Below are 19,358 nucleotides of genomic sequence, written 5' to 3'. Positions count from 1 at the left end.
AAAACCAAGAGACCTCTTAATTAGTAATACCCTGGAATTTAAACTATGGGGAATCAAACTCATTTGTGATTTTAATACAGAACTTCTTTAATATGATCCAACATAATGACCCTTCATGCTTCGACATGTAGACTCTATAAAGTTTTACATTATTTTGTTTTTGAGTGCAGTTATGTAAAATAAATAAAAATAGTTCTACATTTGTAAGTTGCACTTTAACAATAGAGATTGTACAACAGTACTTGTATGAACTGAATTGAAAAATACTATTTCTTGTTTATAGTGCAAATATTTGTAATCAAAAACAGTAATATAAAGTGAGCACTGTACACTTTTTGTATTGTGTTGTAATTGAAATCAATATATTTGAAAATGTAGAAAAGAATCCAAAAATATTTATAACAACTTTAAATTGGTATTCTGTTTAACAGCACAATTAAAACTGCGATTAATCACAATTATTTTTTAATCTAGCTAATTTGTTTTGCATTTATCGCTTGAGTTAACTGTGATCGACAGCCCTAATTTAAATCATTACTTTTGAAATCTTAAATGCTGTACAGGAGGTATTGATTAAAAATCCAGGACAGAATGCATGTGGGGAGGAAGCTTAGCACAATACGATGCTTATTGGGTCAGAAACAGATTGAAAAGTATCTGAGTGAAGCAATCAGTGCCTTGCCCTCGTCGTCAATATAAGTATGGACTACACTAAATTATCTTCTTCATGCTGTAGATTTAAATGCTGACAATGAAGGAAATGTTAATATTGTGAAGCAGATACCTCCAAATCCTCCTCAGCTCTTGATTCCTGAACAAAATTTGGAAAGTAAAAAAGAACACAAAATTAAAACTGAACTTGGAAAACAAGCTCCAAAGGATAGAGTTGGTGAATTCCAGAAGATGAAGCAAAGTAAGTTAGTCAATACCATTGTACTTCAATACCTTGGGATGCATCTGTCTTTTCATTTGTATCTATTGCAATAACACTCATTAAAAACAGTGACCAATTGTGTGGGTGGCCTTATAGAAATTAAACATGCAGAAAATTTAAATATGTAAAGATATTACTACAGAAAGTACATTCCTTAATTTTCTTAAGACAATAGCATGTTACTATTAGAGAGATTAGTTTTAATTATTAAACTATCTTTATGGGTATTAAAAATGTAGAAATTTATAACAAAATTTACATTTTAAATAATTAAGTATGAAGACATTCAATCAAAATATTAAAATCAGTTTGTATTTTGCAAGTAGACAGCTGCTTGTATCTATCAATATGACTTAACTCCGTTTTAACTTTTTCTTCTTAGTGGCTATGTCTTGAATGCTCTTAACAAAGAAATAGTTTGGTACTATAATGGGGGAGGAAATTGACTTGGTTTGGTTGCTTTTTGCATATTGTTGAAAAACTTGTTCTGTTCCAAACATATCATCCAGAAGAACCCTTATGTTGCCTTATGTCCATGTTGGAGAATTGTTTTTATTCTGAGAGAAGCAAGTTGCACTTAATGTGCAGAATGAGTTGTTGTCCTGCCAAGGATGGATTAGTGGGCAGAGTGTAGGTGAAACAAAGGTGCATCACAAATACAATTTCACGTGGCTCTGTAATTTATCATGTGGACTGCATGTTGTGTGTTACACACATAGTATGTTTTGTGTTATTTCATCTTTAAATTGTAGTTTTCAGTCTTTGAAACATCAAGTTTTTCATGTTAGCATTGAGGATACTCTGCTCTTCAGTACATCTTAACCCAGTTATTTTTCAAGACCTAATTTCATCTGTTTAAGAATTACTTGTTTACAATGCCTTTGGGGTGAGAAAAGGCCATTTACAATAACTTTAGCACTGTATTTTATTTTGTCTTATTTTCCTGGGAAGTCTCTTCTTCTTGTAAATCTGTTGACATTTAGTAGTGTTAGAAGCTCAAGGTTGCACTGGCATGAGCATTTACATTGATTTTATATATTTCATCCAGATTTTTTTTTCCCTTACATCAAAACAAAGCTCTTCAAACTTTTCAGATGAAAAGTTCCCTGTGAAGTGTGGTTCTATGTACTGGGATAGGTTTTGTACTTCCTCTTAAAATCCCAGATTTGTGCTCTTTATAAAAAAAAACAACACAAAAACAACACAAAAACTCTTCTGCTTGCTTGTGTTTTTTTCCAATTGAAAAGCATTTTATAAACATATATCTGTAAAAATAAGTGACTTTTGTTTACTGTTGACTTTTTAAAAGCACATTATCCAAATGGTGTGCATGTTATTCATGGAAGAAACAAAAGACAAGTTTTTTTGATTAGACATTCTTAAATCTACTTCTGAATGTGAAGCTTTAGAACAGTGAAAACTAACTTGTCTATAGTAAGTCTGAAGCACTTGGGCTGCTTTTAGGCAGGAAGGGTATAACAATTCTTTTTTTTTTTAAAGTAAAGCAGAATCAATTAAATGAATGAACTGACTTTGATTCAGAGTAATTATTTTGCATACCTAACAAAATGTGAACTGGACAAACTTTCTCCAACAGTGCATTGTAGTCTATTATTCTAGTAGGAACAAATATCTAAAGATACTGAAATATTTAGTTAATGGAATTCTTGTGTTGACTCTTTGGTTTCCCTTGCCTTTTGGAAGGGAACACTGTTGCTATAGAAGTCCCCAAAGAACAGCTACTTTTCCTATAGCCTGTTCTTTCTTTCTTTGACTGATTTGTCCACATGTATTCCAGTTTTTGTGACTTGCAAGCAGTGAACTCGTGTTCAGTGTCACTGAAAAATGACTGTATGATAGCTCTTCCAAAGAACATATCAGACCTGGAGCTCTCTACCAAGGATTAGTGCTGGGTAAAGGTGTGACCTGAACTCCAGGTAGCTGTTCTACACATCTGAGATTGGAACACCTTAGTGAAACTGCAGAAGCTGCTTGAGCTCTGGGAGAGTAGGTTCTGATCTGTTTAGGTGGGTCCCAATGTTCTACCTCAAACATGTTCTAATGCAGTCCAGAACCCATTTAGATAGTGTGACAGGGTCGGGCCAGATGGCTACAGGAGAGTAATAGAAGGCAGATATATTAGCCCCAGGTTAAGTAGGTCCCTTTTCCGTGGGTAAGGTAACAGGGAAGGTTCCAGAACAATCAGGAACCTTCTGGAGACAATTAAGACAGACAGGCTGATTAGAACACCTGCAGCCAATCAAGAACCTGCTAGAATCAATTAAGGCAGGCTAATCAGGGCACCTGAGTTTAAAAAGGAGCTCACTTCAGTTTGTGGTGCACTGTTTTTGAGCTGGGAGCAAGAGGTACTAGGAGCTGAGAGTGAGAACACGTACTGTTGGAGGACCGAGGAGTACAAGCATTATCAGACACCAGAAGGAAGGTCCTATGGTGAGAATAAAGAAGGTGTTGGGAGGAGGCCATGGGGAAGTAGCCCAGGGAGTTGTAGCTGTCACACAGCTGTTCCAGGAGGCAGTCTAGACAGCTGCATTCCGCAGGGCCCTGGGCTGGAACCCTGAGTAGAGGGCGGGCCCGGGTTCCCCCCAAATCTCCCAACTCCTGGTCAGACACAGGAGGAGTTGACCTGGATTTCGGGTTCACGAAAACGGCCAAACTGAGGGCTGCCGTGAAGCTCCAAGGCGAGCAAATCCGCCAATAAGTGCAAGAGCCACCAAGGTAGAGGAGGAACTTTGTCACAACTGGTTTTGGGTACAAATGGGCTATCCTTTCACTCTACCAAATGCCAGAAACACTCTAGGTGAATTCCTGAATGTTCTTGTTCAATCCAAACAGTAAGAGAGAGTCCTGATTACATCTTAAAAGTATGTAATCTAGCTTCCACCCCTGACTGGTATGAGGCTTAGGGAAGAAAACTAGCAGGTGGATCGCTTATTTAGGTGAAAGTCGAGGACTACTTTAGGTGAGGGCAGGAAAATTGATCCTGTGGTTCTGTGTGGTTGTCGTCTGTGCTGTCAAACCTGCTGATGGGAGTGGAGGAAGGGTCAGAAGGTTGTCTCCTCTGGGACCTCTCCCTCTTCCTTGGAGGCTGTGTTATCTGTTGGCCTGTATTGCTTCCTCCTGGAGGTGGGGCTGTATGCCCCCAAAGAGCACAAGGTGGCTCATGAGTCTTTTAGCATACGTAAGGCCTCATTGGTATGGTACTGAGAAGGTTATGATCCTTGAACGATGGCTCCTTAGTGGTCATTTGGGCCTTCTTCAGAATACTGGACAACTGCAACCAAGATGCTTTGCATGTAGTAGTTGGGGTTGCTATGGTGCTTATTGACATCTGAGACATCTAAGGATGCTTGTAAGGAGGTGCAAGTTACCAGTTGCTCCTCAATGATGAGTCTTAAGTTCTTTCCTATTTTCCTGAGGGAGTGTCTCAATAAAATGATGATCTGGCCCAATTCAGGAAGTGGTATCTAGCTGAAAGTTTTTGGGAGTTTGATAGGTGTGTCTGTAAGTTAGCTGAGGAATGGGCTTTACAGCCAGAGAGGTGTTGCTTTGGGTGGTCTCTATTTAGACCTCTTTGGGACAGCTGCAACTACCAAGGATCCAGGTATGGGGTGATTATAGAAATACTAATACCCCTCCAATGGGACTTGGTAGTGCCTATCTGTCTTCTGTGACGTGGGTGTCACTGATCTTTGGGTCTGCCATAGATCCCTTGTTTATTCCAAGAAACCTTTGATATTTTGGCATTGACAGTCTTCTAGAAATTGAATATGGAATGTCAAGAAGTATGTGCAACTTCTCTTGTGCTATTTCTACTGGAATTTCCAAGATATCAGCCATTCATTGGAGGTGCTCCTGGAAGATCCAGTAATCACCTGACTGGGTTGGAACAGTTGGAGTGACAGCTTCATTAGGTGATACTGTATTGCCATTGGGATAGGCTGGACATCTGTCTCTTGAAGAAATTTTTGGTCTAAATCCTGGTCCAGATATTGGGAAGTATGGTGCACCAGTCGCCCTTCTTGATGTGGTCTAAGATGTGAGGGAGGACCTGGTTTTGGAGACAGAAACAGTTGATGAAACTTTCTGTTGTTGCGTCTCGCAACGGCCCCAGAATGGCTATGATTGTACCTGTTTGGGATGTGGTACTGTTGGCCAGAGAGGATTCCCCAAGAGGGCCCAGGGATGAGCTCCCTCCCTCCCCTTCACCTCCTGTTGTCCTGTGGAATTTTGTCCATGTCAGAATGGCTTGGCTCAAAATGAGGAGAGCATGGTAAGTATGTGGGTGACATCTCTACTTTACTTGGCTGAAGTCGAGGAGGGAAGAGTATATGTCCTCCAGAAGTGGAGCCATTCTCTCAGACAGTGTAGATGGTTCCTAAATATCTTGTGTACAAACTGAGGTGGTTGACCCAGATGCCCCCAGAGCTAGGAGTTTTTTATTAGTGGCCAGCAATGGCAATTCTGGGAGGCTGGTTACTGTTAAGTCTCCTGGTACCAGAAAGATCTGCTCTGGATGTGCATCTCACACATTAGCAGGTAACATGGTAGGTGGTTTGTTGCCGGATGTCTCAGTGCCGGTGCTTTGGTACTAGTCAAGGCATGTACCAGCTCATGAAACAGTGCAGAGGCCATCTGGAAACCTGCTGGTGTTGAGGTGTCAGTGGCACAACGGGTCTCAAACTGTCTCCTACTCTACTGGGTGCTGATGAGGGAGATCTGTCTCTCCTATCCCTTTGAGAGCAGTGTTCTTTCCTCCTCTCTCCTCAGAACTCTGCAGCGAGGAGAGTTTGGAGGTTTTTGCTGATTCTGTGATGGATGTATGGAACTTGCTTGATGAGGCCTGGACCCAGGGCTTGCAGGAGCACTGACACTGTCTACTCTGGCTTGGAGGATACCCTCAGGGACCTTTCCATGAGGAAAAGTTTTAGGTGGGATTCCCTCTGTGTGTTTGTGTGTGTCTGAAAAAGCATGACATTGAGCACTTGAGCAATATGTGTGCTTCAGTGAGGCAGAAGAGGCACTTTAGGTGTCCATTATTAATATGAATAGTGACTTTGCAAGAGGGACAGGATCCTGGGGATTTTGATTTCACCATGTCCAGGTGGTACTGTACTGGAGCATCTCTCATCTAAATTTTTTTTTTTGCCAATGAGTTTAAAACTTTTACTAATCTACCTAAAGAATTATAACTACAATACTGACTTAAAAACTTGATAGAGAAGGAAACTGCACAGTGCTCAGCATGGGTTCCAGCTTGTCTTTGGTAGTAAGGAGATGGACAGCCACAACCAGCCTTCAACCCTTATGCCTTTGGTGACAAGGCTCAGGTGAGGCCCCGGGGGACGGTGCTGTTCAGAAGAATCCAACTTTGTATGCATGGTAGGAGGGGAGGCATGCACACCAGAAGTGGAATACTTGTGGACAGTTTCCTAAACTGTAATGGTTTTGTAGGAGCGGTTACTTAGCTTGTTTCCATACCTAGCTGCAATCAGCTCATTCAAGAAAAAGGGCAGATGATGGATCATATAAATATAATAATTTAGCTCTTGGTGCTTCTGAGAGTCCATAGCACTTTACAAATATTAATATAACAAAATATCAAGCTTTTGCAGGGCACAATGTAAAGAGTGAGAGTTTAAGTAAAAGTGAAATCTCCAGGAAATCTGTTTTGTAAATTAACAGAATTCTCACTACAAGCTTTAAGTGGGAAAAACTCAACACCTAACCTACATGACCAGTTTACTGAAAGCTTTTGTTTTCTTGTTGGGTGCAGTGGTCCCTTATTTTTGTAATATCTTTTGGAATTTTCTATAGCACCTTTTTACCATAGTATCAAAATCTATATTTTTCTTTTTCTCTTGTAGTACAGTGATATGGTACACTGCTTGGTTTAGTTTATCCTTTGTTTAGATTGTTAAACCCTTTGGAACAAGGAGTGTGTCTCATACCTCGGATGTGCATATAACAGCTAGCACAGCAGAGCTCTGATCTCATTTGTACTTCCATAATACAAATAAATAATAAGCCTCTGTGCTTCCATAATACAAATAAATAATAATCTTGTCACAACTTGTAGGAACACCTGGGTATGTTAACTAAAAAGAAAAGTAACTCTCATGCCAAGCTCAATCTCTGAAAATTGAATATTTTTAAATATACTACAGATTTCCTTGACATTGATCGGAAATTATATGCCCTTATTTTTAAGTTGAGAAACTTGGTGTGCAATATCAGTGAAATTCATTTTTTTTATCTTTTTAAGGACTTGAATGGTTTTCATTGCCAATTTTACTGTCCTGTTGAATCACACTTGGTCTGCTTTATTTTATTTTTTTTTTTTATTTTTTTGAACACTAGAAATTGGTCCAAACACTTCATCTCCTGCTTTCATATTTTACATTGAGGCTTAACTTTTAACAAATTTTCAAAATGATTGATGTTTTTCATGTGTCTTATATACTGATACTGAAATTTGATTTTTTTTAAACATTTAAGCAGAGTGTCATGCAATTGAGATTAAACTATTTCTATTCACGTATCAATGGACAAAATACTGTATTATACGAATATTTGAAATCAGGAAAATTTAATGGAACTATAGCCATGGAAGTTGTTTGAATCTCCAACAAAAAATTTCCCCAAAGTGAGTATGTTCTTAATAGCAAATTAAGGTTCATCTGTGCATATGAATCTCTTTATTTGATAGTATTTATAACTAATTTCAACTAAACCAACCTAATAGGCTGTTTAAAAATAAACAAATATAGACTATTCTGTTTAGTCTTCTACTAAAGCTGGGCATATGTAAATAAAATAACATTGGAGGCGAGTTGAGTGTATTAAAAGATCATTTTGTGTCCTTACATGTGTTCCATATAGTTTTATCCTTTTAGAAATTCTGAAGGGCTTGGCATTTCTTTGAAACAAGGGTATGGAACTCCCTTTTAACTTTTTTATCAAGTGGCACTTGTCCACCTTATTGTGCCTTCTGGCTGTTCACAAAACCCATTCTGTTGATGGACTGAATATCTGAACCACTTGGGGCCCTTCCTAGTCCTGTAACATGTAAGTAGATAGCATACCAGTCTATCTACGTGCTATATGCTACAGAATAAAGCCTCAGATAGTAAGAAATCTTACAGTAATGTCCCAAATACACACTTAAACAATGACTCTGCAAAGCTAGAAAACAATCGAACAATGAAAAAATGCAGAACCTATAGTCTTGTTATATCAGTTGGCACTGTGCCATCTGTTGGCCATAGATTCTCTTCTTAGAGGGAAATTTTTATTCAAAAATACAATTTTCTGATGTTTCTGGCACATGATGGCTACAAGTCAGTACCACAGAATCACTTGGGTTGATAGAAACTCCTGTTTGTCCTCAGATATATTGCTTCATTGTGGCACAGTGGGTTTAATTATTCTTAAATAAACTCGATAAATATTTATCCATTCTAGCCTTCAATATCTGCCACAACTCTTTAGCAGCTATGTTCTGTTTCCTACCTGTGTGCGTCAGTTTTTAACCTGAATTATCTGACTGTAGGTTATGCTAATTTTGGCTGACTAAAGTTGATCTATTCTCTTCATATTTGAAAACTTAACACATGTACTTCTCTCCTGAGTTCTGACCTTTATTTGTTTAAAATGCAGTACCAAGAATACACGCAGTAATTAACTTAGTGCTAATTAAAGCAGTTGTCTCTAACATCTTTTTGATACATTCAGCATTTCACACTCTTATCTAAATGACTTTTTTGCTTGTGAGCTGGTCATAATTTTTTCTAACCTGTTATATGAAACTATATTTGTGAGTCGTCTTATATATGGATTAATTTTGAGAAGTTCTGAGAATAGGTCGGTACCGCTCAATAGACATGTGCACTACCTGTGATTCTTCAAATAAGAAACATGGTATTGTTTCTGTTCCCTGTGGGTTTTCTGTTTTTTTTTTTTTTTTAAATAAATGCATGTAGTACATACCTGTGCATGTAATCTTCCAATTTCCTTGTATAAGACTTAGAAACTTTCTGTGGACACTTGTGCCAGTTAAACTCAGATTTGCTTTCTGTGAATATTAGTGCAATAAAAAAAATGTACAAACATAGCTGAAGAGAACTCACTTAAAAATTCAAGCAAATATTTGTGGAAAACCTTACTCAGTATTTGCCAATCTCTGTTAATCACATGTTACTGTACACAATGAAGCATTAGCTTTTCCTAAAACAATGCCACTCTGTCAGATCATCCACTGCACGCACACTTTTCTCTGATACTAATGTTGAAGTGGCATTCTCCCATTCAGTTTTTCTGCATTTAATTGCTTTTTACATATGTGACTTTTCATCTGTCATGATTGTGATATAATCAAATCTCAATTTTCTGCTCATCTTGAATATATAAAGATTGTATTGCATTTTAATCTAGTCTCCAGTTGCAATCCTTCCAGGTTCATATCTGCGAATTTGATTAGCATATTGCACTCCCTCCTCCAAGTAGTTGACAAATTTGTTGAATTGTAGTGGACTCGGACCCCCCGGATACTCAACTGAACACCTGTTCTCAATTTGACATTAAACCATTCATCTTTCCTCATATATTTTTAGTTTGTGTATCCGTTTTGTAGTTCCAACTAATTCACATTTTTGTAGTACTTTATTTCATTATGGAACTATTCCTCATACCCGTTTAAAAGCTTAAGATATTTACTATATTTTTGAAACCTTTTAATCATAACAAGAAAGTTAGTATAAAGATATACTAACTACATAGTTCAACAAAAATATTCAAGACTCCACACAGATCTTTGTTGGATTGGACCCACAGACAGCATGGTGCACTCAAGAGACTAGCTGAATTCCTTTTGCAGTATTTATACTTCACCACTGTGAGCAGAAAACCACCAATGTGCTTTCTAAGGAGAAGATTTTTTGAATTTTTGCCAATGTGATGGTAAAAGTCAGGCAAATCTAACTTCAGAATTCTTCATTGTCATGGATAAATCCTGGCATTCGAGGAAAAGTGAATGGTATTTCTGGGTCTTCCTATATGGAGCCTTCTATTGAAACACTTTTTTTTCTCCAAATTGTGAAGCCCATAGTAACCAAATGCTGTAAGAGCTAGCTGGCATGTGCCACTGACCAGCAGAATTCTCCAAACTCCTTTTAAATAATCAAGTAAATCTTTTTGCATGGAGATGTTTTCATAAAACAGTATTCGTTTTTCACAACTGACATGGCTACGAGGACTGAAGAATCTAACCTATGATCTGCTTTGTTAGAATCCTTTCTTTTCTTTCCTTTCCTCTTTGCTTCTGACTTAATCCTTTGCCTACTTCACAGGCCGATTCTTTGATGAGAATGAATCCCCTGTTGATCCGCAGCATGGCTCTAAATTGGCGGATTATAATGGGGATGATGGTAACGTGGGTGAGTATGAGGCAGACAAGCAGGCTGAACTTGCCTACAATGAGGAAGAGGATGGTGATGGTGGAGAAGAAGACGTCCAAGGTGAGCTTGGGCCTTGTCTCCATCCCACTAAAGAAAAATCTACACTGAGTTTACTTGTTGAATTTGTGTACAGCTCCAATATTACTAGCTAATCAAAACTGCCTTAGCATAAAAGAAATGTTCTTCAGGCAGTCTTTCACTTATGTTTATACTTACTGTTTCAAAACCAACCTTATAACGGTTTTCAATACAGTATATTTTAACATTGTATAAATCTTTGAAAGAATCTGATTTATTATGCTAGTAAAGTTAGCATGACTGAAATTTCAGGAACAGTTTTATTTGCCTTCAATAATCAGGAAGTCTCATAGCTAGTTATTTTGAACATACATGCTTCTGCATTTATTAAAACAATTTCAAAGGCATATTAACATGTATTTTGAGACTACTACTTATATCTGTAGTATTCACAACTATCTTAGGGTGTTACATGTTTTATGATCAGCAAATTATCAGCACTTAGTAGCTAAAAACTATACTAAACATTTTTGTGCTTAATACACAGATTCAACAGACATTCAATTTACCCTATTAACTTCAAAACTAGTTAACTCAGTGATAGTCTAATATCCACTTATATGTGCATGCCTCCATCTTTTGTTCTGCGGGCACTTCAGTGTATTGACTCTTCATAGAATCATAGAATATCAGGGTTGGAAGGGACCTCAGGAGGTCATCTAGTCCAACCCCCTGCTCAAAAGCAGGACCAATCCCCAATTAAATCATCCCAGCGAGGGCTTTGTCAAGCCTGACCTTAAAAACTTCTAAGGAAGGAGATTCCACCACCTCCCTAGGCAACGCATTCCAGTGTTTCACCACCCTCCTAGTGAAAAAGTTTTTCCTAATATCCAACCTAAACCTCTTCATGGCATGTTTCCAATTACACTATTAATGTTGTATGGTAGTGTAGTAGTAGTTTGTGAAAAGTTTGCACAATTTTATGGAGAAATTGTTTCAGGTACTAAATATCTCCAGCTAAAAGAAAATTGCATAAGACAAAATATTTTGAAGTTTTATAGGTGCCTGTTCTTGATCATCTTATTGTAACCGCATATTCTTTTCCTGAAAAGTTCCCAGATAACAGGGTTTGTACAGCAGGAAATAAATTTGAAAGACTTTCTTCTACGCGTAGTTAATAGAGACCCTAAATATGGTTAGAACCAACCGACTCCTGTAGCTGTGCACTTAAATATGCATCATGCTGTGGCCGTGTTGGCGTGGGGAAGCTAATGAACAGGTGAAGGAGTACGTAAGTACAGATGAGAACTTTGAGCAATGAATTAACTTACTGACAAACAAAGCCTACTGCTGCTCTTCCAGCATGAGGCTCCTGTTCTTGCGGTTTTGATCAGCGGTGACAGGTGCATTTCTAAATGCTCTGGATTACTGTCTTCAGTTTCATCTGAATAGGGCTACTATGTCTTCAGTTCTGTCCGTAAAACCCACTTTGTATCTTCGATTTGGAGATCTGACCTAGTAGAATACATAGCCTGTTTATTTTATTGCCATTGACTTATAGAAGTATGGGATTTCTGCTCTTAACCATACATCTTGTAAAGTTAAGGAAAGAGTTCTATCTAGACACTCATGTGTAACTGTCTAAACCATGCATTCAGATTTTCAAAATTAGGAGCTTAAAGTTAGGCTTCAGTCTGGCTTTTGAAAAGAGATGAGCATCCAACAGCTCCCTCAGTAGGTACTTGTTGGATGCTCATCTCTTTTGACAGCTCAGGCTGGTGACTAAATATGACTCCAGTTTTTTAAAACCTTGGCCATATTGCCTAGCTTTTCATTTTAGTCCCTACAATACTATGACCACTCTTAAATCTCCTCAAAGTGCTAGTTTTCTGTATTCTACTCAGTACGGTCCGCTCTCTCTCTCTCTCTCTACTGCTGTGCTCTATGAATCATAAATTAGAGATGGGGGAAAAACTGATTAGGTCATCTAGTCCAATGCTATGGACCAGTGCAGGATTGTTCCCCCTGCAGTATGCAGCTCTTGCTCAACTGACTAGATCAGTGTGTGAGTTCTTAGGTTGGATTCAGTTTTGACTGACCTTTCAATACTAACCCAGTGTCGTAGTGGTTTGTATTCTACAGAGCAAGTGATGAGATTGAGTACACATAACTTGTGTTGCATGCCATTATAAACAGCATATTTTAGTATACTATTCTGTACACCAGTTCTTACAGCACGATTCTATAAGGTATGTTGGTGGGAAATTGAAAAGTTAGAGGCACAGAGAGCTGTGGTTAAATTGTATTTATTCAAATAAGCCTTGGGTTGTAAATTGCTTTAACTTGTTTGTACTTAATATCGATTTGGATCAGCTGGTGGCAAAGAGAAATTGCTTTGTAAAAGTCTTGGACGTTTACAGATACGATGCCTGACAATTCAGTAATCTGGGTTCTGCGGCTTTATTTTGGACTAGCAGATAGGAAACTTAGATTTTTGGAACTCATACTGTATACATCAAAAGTGACAGTGGGCTTAATTTTTGTCAGTAAAGGTCAGTGTGTTAACTTGTGAGCATCTGCCTGAAAAGAAGAGTAGCAGATATGATCTCTACAGGTTCAAGATGACAGAAGTGGCTTGGAACTGAAGGGAAAAGGAATGACAGCTGGGTATTTGCTCTGTTTTTCTGTGTGCTGGTTATTTGCCTGATTTTGGTGTACAGATCAATGGCAGGGAAAAGCCAACAATACTTTGCTCAGGGGAAGCATTAAAAATGTGTTTAGTCAACACGCTTTTTGGTGACCTGGCTTCATTGTTGTAATGAGTGGAAGGGAAAAATCTCAATGGTCTTTGGCTAAAGTGAAACCGAAATGTTTTTGGAAAATATTCTGTGGCTTTAAAGGCAAAGCAGAAAGTATTGTAGGTACAAACAAATCAAGTTAAGCAGCTCTTGTTTTTTATCACAAAATGTTTATATTCCAGGTTGTATTTAATAGCAATATCAGTGTTTGAAAATTTCACATTCATATAAGAGACATCACCCAGGGGATGCAGTCTTCTTGAGTGGCTTTAATTGTTTAATAATTCTTGACACCTGTATTATGAGTCTTTGGCTCAACTGAAATACCCCTGAGCCAATGGCAGCCTGGTTTCATTGTAATGCGCATTTCACAGAGGTTAAATTTGAGACTTGGACTATTGCAGTATGTAATAGAACGGTAAGACTCCTTCCAGAATTGTTAGAAGGATATTACCATTAAAAAACTGAAATTTTCCAGCTTGCAAATGCAAAGTACTTTAGGAAAGAAGATTTCAGTGTGAACTTTCTGAATAAGACACATTTTGAGGAAAGATCTAATTAAACCTCTTCCAGCAGTGAAACTTGCCCATGTTACTTCTAGGAATGGGAGGGATGCAACAAATTTGGAGAAGGGGAGCTCTAATATCTTTCAGAATTTGCCATTGCTGTATTTGGAACTTCAGCTTTCTTGGTTTGAAAGCAGGAAGGAAAAGGCCAGAGCCCCATGTTAGGTTGGAAAGAAGAAATAGAACAGGACAGTAAAGTTTGACAATTGCTGTGGTAGGCTGTTAGGGTATTGGAAAGTTTGGTGAAAGTGAGAACTCCTCTTCCCTTCCCGTGATTGAGGATGAAGTTACAAATCTATCAAAAGCCTACCAATCAAAGGCTGATATGAAGGATACAATCCTCTATGCAGTGTTCACACATGGTATCTGATTAGAAATTCGACCACTTTGCAGCATCTGGAATTAGCAGTGGGGTTGGGCATTTCCCTTGGATCTCACCCTCCAAAGAAATCTTTCATCTCTACCTCTGGCTAATGTCTGGCTTAAAATATTTTTTTCCCCAAGTCCTGAGCAGGTAAATGTCATAAATGACATGGTGGATATCAGTCAGATGATAACCTTTCTGGATAACTGCATTCATCTTTTGAGCAGAAAGGGATAACTGAGAATTTTATCATGGGCAGTATGATGATATTGAAGATGAACACACAACAAAGATTGAATTGACCTGAAGATGAAAGAAAAATATAAAACCGTATTAGAGCTAATATATAAAATATAAGACTGAAGCTTAGAGTTTGCTGTTTAAAGACTTCATAAGACACTGTACTATGGTGTCTTAGAAGCACAAATGTGAACTTTAATATAGCAGACTTCAAAAACACTGATTAAAAGTACAATTTGAAATACTGGGCATGGATTCCACTGCTTCACAATTGACTGTGCCAAAGATTTTTGGAGTGTTCCTCCCTTTTATGCTCATGAGGAAGAGAGAGAAGAAATGTATAGCTTGGTTCATTATCAGACCATATACAGCTTTTTTGGCAGTGGGAGCTAGAGGCAAGAGTGTAACTTTTCTGCATGAGGTACACAGTTTTGTTGTGTGGTGTTTTTTTCTTGTAATGCACTGTCTGTGAAGGTGGGGGAAAATGGAGAAGGCACAAAGTCTCATTCTTCTGGAAAGGATTTGGATTTAATAGGATTGTCTGGCCCATTTAAAAGGGACATTCTCAACTGATAAATATAACCAGTCCTAGAATGTCTTAAAATCAATCAAATCTCTGAAACTCAGCACTCCAAAATAAGGGTATCTAGCACCATCAAAATCCCACTTCTTCAGCAGAGGCAAACAAAAAAATGAAGACCACTGGGTTTGTAATTAGATATAGCCATCATGGCATCTCTGGCATGTCTAGTCTATTCTTGTGAACAGGCAGGTTTAATGTGGTGTGCACCCATGTCAGTATCCACATATATCTGTAACCCGATGTGTTCTGGAAAGCTATTTTTAAATGAGTTTCAGTAGTGATCATTTAGTTGTATATTAATTTGGATCTGAATATTTCATTTGCAGATGATGAAGAGAAAGAACTTCAAATGGACCTTGGAGACTATAGAAAGTCACGCTTCAATGATGTGCTTTAAAGCCTGAATTAAAATCTAAGAGAATTTGCAACAGAACTGAAGCACTGCAAAACTGAACCATTTTTGTTTCAGTAATCCTTAAGATGGTAATAAAGAAACAATAATAGGGTTACTTAAAATAAATTTACTTAATGTTAGTTAAGTAATGGAAGGAGACACAAAATGCTGTGTGTATATATGTACATAGTTGTACTATTGCAAATTGTATTATCAAAATGACATTTCTGTTCTGTTATAGTGAGCCAATTAAATTTAAAGACTGTACCTTACCTGTAATCTTTGCTTTTAAAACAAACTAATATATTATCAATTTAGTCTGAATTGTTTCTGCAAATTAGGAAATCTTGTAAACTGGAGAACTTGTACAGTTTGTATCTTACATATGGAAGAAATATACTGTGGAAACAATTGGACAGCCGAAGGACTTCTTTTATACAGGAATATATCATCTGTATGAATGAAAATACCCCTTGTTTTCCATGGGTGCTGTATTTTGTATTTTGCAGGTAAGCTTTCAATTGAGACAACTGAATGAAAATGTGTAAAAATATTTATGGGTTGCACCTTCCTTAATAAATTAAGGACAGAGATAGGTGACTGAAACATTCTACAGCAACTTTCTAGAAATCAGAGCCATTTAATCCTAGCACACAGTGACCAAAGTTTATATCCATAGTTGGAAATCAGTGATATTAGAGTATTAGTAACTTCATCCATGATGGAAGAGGTATGGCTAGCTGATTTCACCAGTCAAACTAAAAACTGAATCAGTATTTTAAAACTTCCCTTAACAAAGCTGTAGGAAACTTATTTGCTAACACCTTTAAAGGGTACAAGTGTTTCTTAAATTAGAAGTAGTCTACAACAGTTCTGTATAAATAGCTCACATTAGAGAAAACTAAAGGAAAGTATGTGCAGTCTTTGCAATCACGAGATATCATATGAACCCTCTTAATTTCATGAACAGCTCAAGTCTGTCATTTTAATTTAAAGTTTAATACTCTGATACAGATCTCTTCAAACATTTGACATCTGCACTGTTGCTTTTCTATTTCAGAAGAGTTTGTACTTGTTTGTATTCTGGGTTGAAATACTTTCTGAATTCCACAGAAATGGTTAAAAGAAAAGGAGTACTTGTGGCACAGAAATGGTTGTTTATTTACAGTAAGTTCAAATTTAAGGTTAACGCTACCTGCCTCTCAAAAAGGGCTACTGGGAATAGAATTTATGGGGCCTATGACGGGGTGATTGTACTTTGCTATCTCTGTACTCAGGTTCAAATTTAAAATAGCATCGTATTACATTTAAGGTTCATTGTGGTGATTAAGTGAACATTTTGAATAAATTTTGAGTAAATAGTAAAAGGTCATCAGGTTTTTTTACTTCAGTAACAATTCGTAGTTATACAATAACTTCCTGAAAACAAAGCTTTGAGAAGATTCTGCTTAAGCAGCTGACTTTTTTTTTTTTTTTTTTTTTTTTTTTTTTTTTTTGGAAGACTTGAGCTTTGTCAACTTAAGCCAGGACTATTCATTACACACTTTAAAAATATTGCATGATGTGAGTATATTTTCAACATGAAAATAAAAAGCTGAACCTGCTCAGTGAGATGCCATAACAATACCCCATTACGATACAAATCTTAAAATTCTAAATTTGCAGTCTTCAGTAGATAACACTGTACTTTGTACACTGCAAGATTTTACTTAAGATGCCTTCAAAATGTAACTTTTGTCCTGAATGAGGTGTTCAAGATTCAGTTACTGAAACCATTTATTGGGTTCTAATAAATTAAGCTAAGTTTTCACTGTCTCATTATTGGCTTTGTAGGCTATTTTAGACCAATCATATGTATCTGAAGTTAATTCTTTTCACCTCGACTTCTTGTGTGTGGTGTTGGGTTTTGTTTATTTTTGTACTGGATTAATGTCTTCATAAAAGTGATGGATTGCTGAATACTAGCCATGCGTAAGCAAATGATGTGAAAGCTGCTGTTTATATGCCAACCAGAATAGTTATTTTGGATGAGACCATTCACTTCAAGATATGCTTTCACTTGTGATACTAAATACAGGATATTAACCTAGATTTTCATATGCGGAAAGGCTAGGCCACTGCAGAACCTAGCTCCCCTTCTAGGTTGGTTTAAGAAAGTTATAATTTTCCCTTAATACCAAATGCCAGAATGAAATGTGGACACTAAATATTTTAATGTCCTGTGGAAACAGTAAAGTAGGTGTGTCAAGGCTGATTCCCCACTCTGACACTTTGAGTGCAGACGGTGGGGCCTGCAAGGATTTTAAAAATTAACGCCGTCTACTCCAGGCTGGTATTAAACTCCCAAGGTCACAGCTTCTTTCTGACCATGGATGGGTAGATGCTGCCACCACCCAAGTGCAAAAAAACAAACCCTTTTGAGCAGTGGGTCTCAATCTTCAGCCCAATCAGCACAGCTGCGGCCCATGTGACATCCTCAGGGCCACACAGGTAGTATTGGATGTGGTCTACAATGGTAAATAGGTTGAGAACCACTGGCTTAGAGTAACTTTATTGATATGATTCTTTCCTTCTTTAATGAAACACCAACTTGACAACACTGCATATACCTATTACATAAATCTGTCACTATGTAACTCAAGTGTTTGTTTTTCAGATTTAAATGTTCAGTCCTCTCTAGGTCTGATTTGTGTGATGGTCTCTCTCTGTTACACCATTTCATCAGGAACTCCACAATCATAACTTTCTTACCTACATTTGGGACTCTGCCCCTTTTTGAATATTTATTTTGTGAAACAATGGCTTGTCTACTTTAAAAAAAAAAAAAAATTGGTCCTAGAAAAGATTTCACCCACCTTGTCTCATTTAAAAAAATGTCTTGCACCAAAATTGGGTGCAATATTCTGCCATGCACTGGCACATCTTGATATGGTTAGTAGCTCTGTCTGAACAAATATCCTATCTAGAATAGGTCCCAATATTTTACATCCTCTGTGGCTGCTGTTGCCTGGCAACATTTGTTATAAATGGAGGAAATTATGCAATCTGCCATTTTTAGACACTAGTAAAATCACTAAAGTGGATACAGTTCATATGGGATGGTTGGTGTACTCACCATCTAATACCATTCTTGCTGTGAATTATAATTAAGCCCTTTTGTTTTCAGTTGAATCCGATTTTTATGGGGAAAATTCCTGGGTTTTACAAGAAGCATGCATTTTCCAATTTTTACTCTACTTTTGTATCATTCAAATATATAAAAAAACTTAGGAGGAAAATACAGTACATTGCATGAGATATTTATTATGATGCTACATTCGTCTGTGTGTATATGCAAAGCTGCCTGTTGAAGTAAGGCTCTATTGGGCCAGAAGATACACATCAGAGCTTGTGTGCCTCTTTGTTCAATGTGTGTATGTCCATCTGAACATACTGATGAATCTCAGGTCCCCACATACACATTTCAAGCTGTTAGCAGATAATGGTTTGAAGATTTGATGCATGAAAATGGGAAGAAAATGAAAATCTATCCTGTCCACTAAAGTAAACCCTGATATTTATCCAGAAAAATTCCTAACTTTTTGCACTGATTTTCAGCTGGTTTTGTTGTAATAAACACCAGTAAATTCCTGTGGAAAATCAAAAACAAAGGGTCCTAACTGTAATGCAGGGATAGTCATTGTCAAACTTATTTCATATAGTTTTCATTTTTGTGATCTTCAGACAGATTCAGTATTGGCCAAACCATTCAGGTGACAGTGGCTGTCTACAGTAGTCAAAATGACTTGTCAGATCATAACCAGTGAGACTGTGCATTGCCCAGTCCTAACATTCACATTCCTAGGTATGCATACAGGCCAATAATTTACATCATATAGACAGGCAGAAGAAACTATACATGTCCACACTTGTTCATGCTGTTTTAATAGGAAAACAGAGGAAGTTTCATGTTGGTACTGTTAGAAGGGATAACCTATTAACTCATTAT

General features: G+C 37.4%; 1 protein-coding gene across 3 annotated transcripts in view; it reads left to right on the top strand.

Moving 5' to 3' along the window:
* Nucleotides 1-17,177, top strand: part of GOLM2 (golgi membrane protein 2) — a 31,661-nt gene extending 14,484 nt beyond the window's left edge. For 2 of the 3 annotated variants that reach the window (XM_084641257.1, XM_084641256.1), the window contains 3 exons: nucleotides 737-913; nucleotides 10,300-10,467; nucleotides 15,303-17,177. In XM_084641257.1, the coding sequence (XP_084497383.1) occupies nucleotides 737-913; nucleotides 10,300-10,467; nucleotides 15,303-15,373 (416 nt within the window). In that variant the 3' untranslated portion in view covers nucleotides 15,374-17,177. The remainder of the gene's footprint in view (nucleotides 1-736; nucleotides 914-10,299; nucleotides 10,468-15,302) is intronic. The other variant, XM_084641258.1, reaches the window with a different exon arrangement.
* Nucleotides 17,178-19,358: the final 2,181 nt, after the last annotated feature.

The sequence above is a fragment of the Lepidochelys olivacea genome, assembly GCF_965140295.1.
Source record: "Lepidochelys olivacea isolate rLepOli2 genome assembly, chromosome: 10".
NCBI lineage: Eukaryota > Metazoa > Chordata > Testudines > Cheloniidae > Lepidochelys > Lepidochelys olivacea.
The sequence above is the reverse complement of the archived record's forward strand: the minus strand, read 5'-3'. Positions and strand labels throughout refer to the sequence as shown.